At 45.1% G+C, this 11,128-nt stretch overlaps 1 protein-coding gene across 10 annotated transcripts in view; it reads left to right on the top strand.

The window, feature by feature from the left end:
- The window catches only part of BIN1 (bridging integrator 1), a 100,514-nt gene extending 92,356 nt beyond the window's left edge, over positions 1-8,158 (top strand). For all 10 annotated transcript variants that reach the window (XM_087731990.1, XM_087731983.1, XM_087731984.1 and 7 more), the window contains 2 exons: positions 877-978; positions 4,452-8,158. In XM_087731990.1, coding sequence (XP_087588116.1) covers positions 877-978; positions 4,452-4,559 — 210 coding nt within the window. In that variant the 3' untranslated portion in view covers positions 4,560-8,158. The remainder of the gene's footprint in view (positions 1-876; positions 979-4,451) is intronic.
- Positions 8,159-11,128: the final 2,970 nt, after the last annotated feature.

Genomic DNA, 11,128 nt, shown 5'->3' on the forward strand with positions numbered 1-11,128 from the left:
GGGTGGGCATAGGCCACAAATTTAATGTGCATAATGGAATATGGTAGCAAGACAGCACAGATTCATCATGCCCTGAAAGTAAGAAATGACAGTCTCCTGCTATAGGAATGCTTTTCTTCTGCTTTAGTCATGTCCATGCATCTTTTTTTTTTTTTTTTTTTCTCTCCTGGGAGTTCTACCAAAAGCAGAAGAATGACAAAGCCCTGAAGAACAATAGGAGGCTCATCACATTTAGACTGGTTACAGGCAGCTTTATAGACTGTAGTGCTTGAAGTGGAGAGCTGTGGTTTGAAGTAGAAAAGCTGTAACGCAGATGTTGATAGGAATTAGGCTGAATACCAAAGAGAAGACATGGCAGGATACAATCACTCAAAGATCCAAACTGATACTCTTCCCTACATTTCCTCTCCCTGCTTGCTGTGACAGAGATGGGAGGCTGTAATCTCTCATACTCTTGCAGTCCAGCTGCAAAAAAGAATACAGGGCACCATTTGAGTGAGTACAGGCTTGCTAGTCTGTGAGGTTTTTAGGCCCATACCATGGGAATTCAACCCTCCTAAGGAAGGATGTGGAGGTGCTGATGCCTAACAAGCTGAGTGAGATTCACCAGGATGCCCTTGTGGCAAAGGCGAGCTGCATGCCAAGCTGTATGAACGAGCATGTAGCCATTGGATTAAGGGAAGTGGTTATTCTCGTAGATGTGTCATTTGTGATCCAAGCTTGCCCTTCCTCCAGCAGCAGGTTGGATCAGATGACCTCCAAAGGTGCTTTCCAACCTGAATCATCCAGTGAATCAATGAAGTGGAAAGCCTTGTCACCCGTTACAGAGCTGGGTGAGAGAAGGCTGGCCTCACCCAAGCTCTCCTCTCCCCATAGGTCCAGGCCATGCATGATTACACGGCCACTGACAGTGACGAGCTGCAGCTGAAGGCCGGGGATGTGGTGCTTGTGATTCCATTTGAGAACCCTGAGGAGCAGGTGAGTGGGGAAGACGGTGTGAGCCTGGGCCGGGAGGAGCCAAGGGGATTTCCAGAGCTGCTTCTTCCTCCACTAACAGTTGGCTGGCTGGATGCAGCGCCATCAGTTTGTGGCTGGGAGCTCGTGGGAGAGCCGGTTGTCCTTGAGCTTGAGATTGGCTTCCTGCAACAGAGGGGAGGACTCTGCTTGTGACTGGAAAGTGGAGACACTGTCCTGCATGTGAAATAGCTGTGGCTTCCTGTCCCTTTCAGGGCTTTTGAGCCAATACAATGGCTTCCTTGATTGGGGGCCCAACAGAGCCCATACTTTGCCTCCTCACTGCTCCTAAAGTTGATGCACGTTCCCTGTGACCACTGCAGTGCAGACTGTGACATTGGCAGGAGTGACTCACAGCTTATGATCATGTTTTCTCCCCTTTTGGGAAACGCTGGAGCTCTGAGAAAGCAGCCTGCCGTGGATGATGTCTTGCATTTCAGCATAGCAATGGCTATTTCCAAAAGACAGTGTTTGGTCAGGAGATGGCAGCAGAACCAAAGGCTGGAGCGGGTGGCTCAGCACCAGAGAACAGTCTTACTGTCCATCTCCAACCTCAATTTAATTGGTGATGTTTTTCTTTAATCTGAACTCTTTCTAGAAGCCTTGAGTAAATCCTCCTCACTTGCTGTGTTTGAGGGCTTCCAGCTGATAAAGTCTGCAGCAGTTTTACTACTGTGGCTGAGGGTGGTGGTGATTTTATAAAATTCATGGTCATGTCTCCAGGTTTTTGTTTGGAAAAGGAAGGGAATTGTCCAAATTTATTCAGTAGTCACCAGCTCTTTGGGTTTGGCCAAGCCCAGACAAGATCTGGATTCCACAAGGGATAAAGGGAAGGTGATGTAGTTCACTGGCCACAGAAGATGTGGATCCTGTTTGTGGCTCAGCTGTTGGCTTTGTGAATTGTGGAGGCAGATCTTGCTGCTGCTTGTGAAATGGGAGCTATAATGTGCCGGCAGTTCCCGCAGAGCTTAGGTGCTCTGGGGGGAAGGGTTGTGAGGGGTAGAGGCAGTGATTCCTTCTGGCGACAAGACTCTTCACTGAGTGGGACTGCCCTGCACAAGCATTTGTGAGCGTTTCTTTCTCAGAAAGCTTTCTAGATGGGAAATGAGTGGCAGCTCCCCTAGTTTCTGTGGTAGGAGATGGCATTTGTGGAGCAGAGTTTTTCAATGCCCTATGTTTGCACTTTAGCTGGATGTGGGTGCAACAGCCATGAACTCGAGACTCTCCAAGCTGCAGAGGGTGAGCTCTGAGTGTTGCTAACATGATGCTGTAGCTGCACTGAAGCCCTCTAACCCTCCTACAGTGTATCCTGTGCTACAGCTCATTTCCCTAACCTCGACCATACCCAGCCAGAAAATGTTGGCTGTTAACATGTGCATGAACTGTGCACGAACTGTGCACGTCAGTGGAGGAAGCTTAGAATAATAGACTGTGATCCATGTCCCCATCTCACAGCTTAGGTGTCAGTTTGTGGGTACATCAGCCAGGCCTGGATTCGTCTCTCTTGATAGAAGAAAGGGTTGAGAGCAGCAACGCTTCTAAGCTGGCACTTCAAGTGATGTGGTTCAAAATTGGCAAGGGTCATTCTGGGTCCTCATGTCTAATCCCTACAGCTGAGGAAACCCTTCGTAGCAGGATGCAGTGGGAGCGATGCATGCTGTATGGCACAGATGCTGTGTGCAAATGGATGAGTTTTTGTGCTTGCCGTGTTATGAGCTGGAAGCTGCCTTTCAGACACTTGGGCCCAGTGTCTTCCGCCTAGTCATTTGTCTTCCTGATTTATGGCATGTCAGTCCTTCTGCAGCCCCTGCAGCTGGCTGCTGCACATGGGCTCCCGTCTCGTGCCATTCCCATGACATCCCCTGAATGCTCAAATCTAAGGCAGCAGCAAGGGCTAACTGAGCCTGCAGGCACCCAGTACAGTCTGCAAGGAGCAGGGAACTCAGATACAATGGCTGGTCTGAGCTGCTGCCGCATGAAACATGCAGAAAACAGGACAAGAGGGCAGAAGCTGCAAAATGGCAGTGGAAATCAATACATGCCCTATGGATCACCCCTGGTGAGGGCTGCATCACTTCTTCACTGTGCAGGTACGTTTTTAAAGAACATGTTTCAAGGGAGGCATTGCTTGGCCTCGGGTAAATACATGGGTAACTCCTGCCAGTTCCAGGAAAGCAGAAGCAGCAGAACAACTGTGTGAACCACATGCACGCATGCCCCGTTTCCCCACAGCTTAGATCATCTGGTTGCCTGAGCACTTCTGCCCTGGCAAGTTATGTAGTCGAATGTGATAACATATCTCTGAATGAGCCTGGTGTGTGCTTTGCCCAGAGGAATGGATGCAGAGCAGGCTGTTGAGTTTGGAGGCAGTGGTCCCCTGTGCAGCTCTCTTGCCATGGGCTGCCCCACTGCAAATGACTCATATAAGTGTGTACATTTGCATGCTGAAGGGGTGCTTCCATGGTGGCAGCTCCAAGGCATGCAGAGAATAGGGTGGTTGCACACCTGAGCTGCAGGCAGTGCAGCCTTCACACCTTGAATATCTTTTCTCCCTCATGTGCTTTGAATGGAGTGGAAATCTCGATGCTAGACACCCTGCAGGCAGAGTGTGGGAAGTCTGGTTCTCCTCCTGAGCAGGTTCTACCAGGCAGGACTCCATTTGCCTCAGTGAAAATTCATCCCTGTTTGTAGATGTATAGGTTTGGTGCCTAGGGAGGACCCTTGTGAGACACCTTGAGTCTTACATCATGTGTAGCACAAGTTTGGGAGTTTTGCTAACCTCACCTTGCATCAAGCCCAACAGACTGCTGGGTTTTGGGAAGATGAGTTGAGCTCCTCGGCTCCCAATTCTCATAGACCAGAATTTCATCATAGCAAACAAGACTCGTTTTGCTTCTACCACCTCTCTAAAATGCTAATCATCCAGGTGCCCTGACTGGAGCAGGGGATAGGCACCTCCAGGGAATGATTCATCCTTTCCAAAGACCAATATGAATGGAATGAACTGTACTGTGGAGGTGCCCATCTCTTTTTGTGACTATGGAGAGTGCCAGAACCCTCGTGTTTAGATTGTGAAAGGTGAGACAGGTGATTCCCATCCTGTAGCTCTAGAGACTTTCTTTGGCAGAATTTCTCCTGCTTCAGTGGGTGTAAATTATGACATGTTTCTATTACACTTGCTAAGTTTTTACAATTTCACTAGACACTCTGGGTCAGATAGGAGTTTTGGTACTGACTGGTGCGGTGTAGCCTTCTCCCTGTTTAAAAGGGAATGAAAGCATTTTTTTCCTTCTCCCCCATCCTCTTCCTGGGTTGTCTCCAAGCCAAATATGAGCATGGCTTTGATAATGTCTTGACACCTCCTTGGCCTGCACTCTGTAAGAAAAATCCCTGCTCACATCTATCCCTCAGCATCTGATCTCTGTCTTCTCCTCCAGGATGAAGGATGGCTGATGGGCGTGAAGGAGTCTGACTGGATCCAGCATAAGGAACTTGACCAATGCCGAGGGGTGTTCCCAGAGAATTTCACAGAGCGGGTGCAGTGAAAGCCCAAGCCCACCAGCCGCATTTCTGCTGGAAGAAAGCAAGTTTTCTGGTAGATAATTGAAAAAGAACAGCGAAATGAAAAGAAGAGAGAATTTTAAAGGAACAGAAGCCAGAAAAAAAAGTCAACTTAAAGGGTGTGTTCTTCTCAAAGGGCAAGGTTTCAGAAGTAAATTGAAATTCAAAGTGTTATCAAAATATATACATATTAATAATAATAAGGCAAGTCAAATACCCTCTTCCCCCTTTGGTTTTAACAGCATTTGGATTCAGAGGACTGATGCAGAAGCAACTCAGTGTGGTTCTCTAAATACTGCATTGACTGAATTGGTGAGATGTCAGTCTGATCCCTACAAAGGCAGTATTTGTCTAATGGCTTGGGAGCAGAAGCTGCATTTGCTCTTGGGTGGGTTCATCTGTTTTGTCTTGAAAGTGGCTTGCATGGCAACCGTAAAAATTCAGCCTTCCCAACATGTTCAACCTACAGTAGGCCAAACTTTCTGCTATGCTGTTGAAAAAAATATTTAGTGTATAGTGTCCACCAATACAATGTATGTGTGTGTGCGCGTGTGTGTATTTTATTTTCTTCCTTTAAAACAATGTTACACAAACTGTGATTTTGTACATGTAAAGATAGAAGAAACTACATGGAAAGGGCATGGAGAAGATGAAATGTGTGAAGCTGTGCTCAGTCCAAAGTTCTTTCAAATGCAGACACCGAAATTCTCAGAGTAGTATTGGCCTGTGAAATGTGAAGGGGAACGCACAAATTCAAGAGGAGAAACAAGACAAAACAAGTGGATGCCATTTAGATGGCTCTGAAATTTAGGAGAAGAATCCTCTGCCCCCAAAACCCTGTAGGCAGTTTCAAAAGAGCTTAGATTCATGTAGATGGAAGATAGCTCTAAAATCTGGCTGGTTAGAAAATTTGCTCTTAAAGAAAGAGAGAAGGGAAATTTTTTTTTTCTGAAAGAATGTCTAAGAAAAAACACAGAGGAAAAAACCAATTTGCTTTCTGGTTTTTTAATTGGCATTGTTATTTGTGGAATTGTATTTCTTATTTTCTTTTGAAGAGTTCTGTAAGTGAAATATTGCTAGATCAGCTTTCTCCAGTGCTGTGCTGGTGATCAAGTTAACCTCTACAAAAACTGGGCTCTTGAAATACTCATTTAGAATGGCTGCATGACTTCATGATATTTTAATGCATTAGAAAGGAAGGCAAGAATATCAAAGTGTCAGTGTCAAGAAGACACTCTGCAGTCTAATACTGATGCTGAGACCTTTCCTATACCTTTCCTTTGCTCCTGTTTGTTTTTGAGTTTTGTTTTTTAGTTTAACCAAGCAGATGACAAAGCTGTTTCAAAGTGCATATTACACTTGTTAAAATAAGCTGGTCTGACCCTCCAAGACTCTAAAGTCCCACAAAGGTACTTTAAACTTTACTTGAATACTGATGCAGCTGGCAAGCAGGTCAGGCTATTATTTTTTATGGCTCCCCCCCCCCCCCCCGATCTTTTTGCCTTGAAGGGATTTTTAACAGTGAGGTTACCTCCTGCTGTAAAGGGACAGGATCACTCTCTGAAATAATCTGCCTAACTGTTAGGAGCTGGCTTTTGTCAAACATGCACGGAATGCTGACACACACTACTGAAAATCCCACCTTTTCCAATCTGTTTTGGTTATTTGTAGGACAACAGAAAAAACATTGTAGGACAAAAGTGGATTTTTTTTTTTTTTTAATTTTGGTTCAGAGGGACAGAAAATATATTCTTATAAATGCAAGAATTGCTGGAGTTCTTCCTGCTTTCAGCTTGGGAGATGATCTGTGCTAGTTATTTACAGCAATGTAACAGACATCAAAATCTGTCCTGTATACCCAAATCCCTTCTCTGTTTTGTTTTTTCTTTAAATTTTAAATAAATGTGCAGGAATTTATAGTTTACTTCACTGTTACAAACCCCAATAGTATTTAGGAGTAACTGCTCACAATACAGAAGGACTGGACTCCACAAGTTATAGTATGGTGAGCTGTTGCTTTAGAATACTGCCCTGTTTGATTTTTTTTTTTTCCACCTGGGTTGTCTTTATTATTACTCTTTTTTTCCAAAATATCTATTTTTATGCATTTGTGACTCCCATTACTCCTTTAAAGAATATTCATTTAAAAATAAACATTTAAATATACATAGAAATATATATATTAAAAAGCGGGTTGATCCAATTAACATAATGCTGTCAGCTTAAAATGTTTATTTTTATGCAAAACCTGTGGATTATTGTTTTTTTTTAAAAAAAAAAAGACAAGATTCTAAGTACCAGAGCTATGATTTTTTGTCTTGCAAGTAATTGTTCTAGAGCATTTAGAAAGCTGTGCTGATACCTAATTTATTGTGGGTTTTTTTTCTGTTGTTGTTGTTGTTGTCTTCTGCTGTGTTTGAACCAGATGACTGTCCCAACAAAGATCATTGTAAGGCCTTTTCATTTTATTGAGCTTGCAAAGCAACTATCCAGTACTGTATTGTCCCTGCAGAAAGTGGTAACACTCTGCAAAAAAGGGATGTTGTTTTCAGGTCACGTGAGTGATGCTCAAATATTGCTAGCGGGGAGGACGTTGCGTCTCTCTCCATTTGCTTCCCCGCAACCCAAAAATCCCAACCCCCAAACCCCTTTGCTTAGAGCAGGTGGGGTGGGGTACCTGGATCTTGCATTGCTCACAAGTAAGCGGTGTCAGCACATCTCAGTCAAATGCAGGATCGGACCCACAGTTTATAAATTGCCTTATATGAGAGTAGGATGGCATAGCAGGAAGCTTGTAGATGGCAATGTTTTTTGGAGCTAGGAGATCTCTTATCTCCTGGGTGATGTTCAGCCCATTGTAAACAGCCACAACTCCTCCCATATTCAGTATTTTTACATCTGCTAAGTACCTTGACTCTGGTTGGTATTACCTGGTGAAATGAACTTCCCATTTTCTTTGGCTTAGGACTGATTCAAATAGAAAGAGGGACAGTAAGCTCCCAAGTAGGCTGTGCCCACAGTGGTTTTTCAGTTTGCGGGCTGAACTGAAAAATCTGGGGAAAAAGCTTGTAAGGGTGACCTGAAATTGAAGGGTGACCTGAGACTTTTTTTTTTTTTTTTCCATTTTCTCAGTGGAATGAAAAAGGGAAAAATTGAAACATTGGAAAAACATTCTTTCAAACCAAAATGAAGCATTCATTTGTAGGGTTGTTTTTTCACTTTTTTAAAAACATAATGACTTAGGCTATAACAAGCTGCTTTGAAGCAAAAATGTGAATCCTTCTGTTTTGAAAATGCTGAAAGAAAATGTTTTAATGTTTATAATAGTCTTTTTGCCTTTGCCTTTTTTTCTTAAGCTGATGACTGGTTTCAGTTAACCCTAAATTGCATTTTTTGGTGAATACATTATCCACTGAAGAGAACCCAAAGAAGCCTATTGCCCAGTTCTGCTCCACTGACAGGTACACTGGACACATTTCAGGGATTACCTGGTATCTGGCCCAGCAAAGCTGCTGTTTCCCCATCTAATAATCTTCCACTTGATTGTTTTACTGGGTGAACAATAAAAGCATCTCTCATCCCATGCCATTGACTGGTTTTGTAGCCTGGCTTAGAAGGATATTCTTGCTCTATTGGCCTCAGTTTGGTCAGAGATTTACGGCTATAGGTTTATGATGCTACTCCAATTTGAGCCTAATCCCCCTGTGCAGTGGGAATTATCATTTGCCCAACTGATAAGAAAGAAGTAAGGCATTGCTTTTCCTCTCTTTTTCTATCTTAGCAATGTCAGTAGTATATCTTTACTAGATGGAATTAGGGAAAGGTCCCAGGGTAAAGACGAATGTGTTGTTCCAGGCGAGACTCCTGCATACTCTGTGCTACTTTCCATGGGCATTCCTCAGCTGTCTGCTTTTACCACCTTTGCGTTTCTCGGCTGTGAAGGTGATGCAGTAAAAGGGATTGTGCAGGCTCTGTTCCAGCTGCTCAGAGCTAGTCCTGCTTTGTGACCTGTTTGCCACAATCCTTGAAGCTTTGTTCGCAGTTGCAGAACCCTTTCCTGTCCCACTATCCAAAGACCGTGGCCAAGGCAACCGCCCACAAGTCAAAGGGGTCTCTTTTTTTATGACCTGGAGCAGATGTGAGGGCTCCATATTCTGCCTGGAATTGGGATGCCAGCTCAGTTAAGTTTTGCAACAGCCTCTTGAAGGGAAAAGGCCTAAGGCTAAGGAGATGCTGGGGGAGGATGGAGGGGTGATATATTGATTTTGAATTGATGTGCTGACTTCCTCACCTCTAGGTTCCAGGGAGGTCCAGAACCTCTTTATTTAGGGCTGAGAACAAAATGTGAGTGGTCAAGATGTGTGTGTTCAATACGATAACAGGCATCTCTCTCCTGTGAAGGACACTGAGTTCAGAGTTTCTTCTTTCCTCCTCTGTGCCAGACGGACTGAATGCTCTCTGCCACTATTGCAGATGTTTTGGATGCTGTGCAGTCCGTACCACAAAACAGTGAATGTCCTTGGCTGGAGGACTCAGGGTTGTCTCTCTCAGCCCTTTCTAGGAAGAGCTACTGATCTTCCACAGCCAAGGCCTGTGTGCTTCTAACACGGTAGCCTCTGATTTTAGTAGCCTCTCTGTCTTTCAGCATCTGGCCCCACTCTCCAGCTCCTCCTGCTTCCCAGCCTCTCCCATGCTCTTTGAGGATGACGGTAGCGTAGGGCACTTCCCACCAGCCTAAAGCGCAAAGCTAGAAGATGCACAAATGTGTCCATCAGCCAATCCTACACAGTGCAGCTTGATAATGCTGATATCGGGAAAACAAGCAGCAGCTTTTCTTCTCTGGGCTGACACAGGGAGGCTATTCCTTGCCACACAGGTACCATCACACCTGGCACAGCTGCAGACACCTCTCTGCTTGCATGCTCTGGCTTAGACATTTCTGAGTAGCAAACTCCTGACGGAAGGGGGTCCTGTGTGGTGCCCAGAGCTGGATTGTGCTACCAGCCCTTGTGAAGCCTGGGGTCTGTAGCTGACACATGGGGGCTGAGAATTAGAAGGCTATTTCAGAAATCTTGTTTATGAAACTAAATGGAGAAGCTACAGCTGTGAAGACTGGTCTGTATGAACTTGTACTTTGATGTGTCTTATGGCTATGATTCCTTCACCTGTTTTTACAGCGTATTCTGCTAATCCTGTCCCTAGTCTGCATTTCATGTAGATGGTCCCTACTTGAAACTTGCCAGATGCAGTCCTGGGCCTATTGCTTCTCTTTAACTGAATCAAATGGCAACGACTTTGGCGATGTATCGGCAATCTCTTTTCCTTCTGTTATTTCAGTCTCTGAGTTTAACCACAATGACCTGAGAAATGTTTGGGTTTTGAGTGTTTTTTTTAATTATTTTAATTTTTGTTTTGTTTAAACAAAGCTGAACAATTCCCATTGTATTCAGAGCTGTGACACCCAGTTCCAGTGACAAGTACTAGATGGATTTGTCCCGTTTTGTTTCTTGGCGATGTTCAGAAATATAATTTGTGTCATCCTAAATCCTGCGTCAGTTTTTCTCTCTGTTTCTCTCTCTCTCTCATTCCCCCCTGCCTTTATATTAAGAAGCTGAAACAATTCAGGACTTCCCTCTCCTCAAAGAGGTGAGTAGCTTTGAAGAGGCTTGGTTTGTCCAGGCACCATTAACACTGGGAGTTCTTACAAACACATGGGATGGAGAGGGCAATGCTGGTCCTTTCCTGAACGAGTACAACAGCAGAATAAACTCTTCCAGCAGCCATCTCTGTTCCAGTTTGTTGTGAGGACCTGACACCAAACGAATGCAATGTATGGAAGGATTTGAAACCTTTGCTTTTTAATAGCTACTAACCCCAAGGTGATGTGCTCTTCATCCTCTAAGGCAAGTTTGTTGAAGGGAGTATGACACCGCGTGGGCACCCTACCCCATCTCCCAGCTCCCCTTGGCCTGTTGGCACACCTGGATGAGCTCTTAGTTTCCAGGCTGACTTTGGGGTCTGCTCTTTCATGGGGCATTTTCTTCACCTGTAGAAAGGGGGTGTTTCTGCCCTTCAACCAGAGTGATTTGGGACCCGTAAGGGACAGGGTTAGAGGGATTCACGGTTCATAGGTGACCATTTGGGGGCCACTCCCTCGGATGCCTCATTCCAGACAGGCTCGGTGCAGCTGCACACGGGACACGGTGTGTAAATAGCAAGTGCTGGCCAAAGGTTGGAATAGGATCTGATGCAAAGCGGTGCCAATTAGCACTTTGATGAATGGACTGCCAGAGTCCTCCGCTTTAGCATGCGGGTGTGCAAGCCTCAGAGCCAGCGCAGGGAGCTGGCCAGACTGTGCTTGCATGGTTCCTTCATTTCCAGATGGCCCCGACGGTTTAGTGCCTTTTAGCCTCTCACCTCTGTGGCACTGGGGTGGACGTGAATCAAATCTTGCGGCAGAGGGAGGGGAAGAGGCAGGCTGTGCCCCTGAAACTGTTGCTGCAGTTGCTGACTTGAGCTCTGCCTCAGCTTGGCATGATGGCTCCTGCCAGGC

The sequence above is a fragment of the Nipponia nippon genome, unplaced genomic scaffold (assembly GCF_047370975.1).
Source record: "Nipponia nippon isolate SJK-2023a ecotype South Korea unplaced genomic scaffold, ASM4737097v1 scaffold_5, whole genome shotgun sequence".
NCBI lineage: Eukaryota > Metazoa > Chordata > Aves > Pelecaniformes > Threskiornithidae > Nipponia > Nipponia nippon.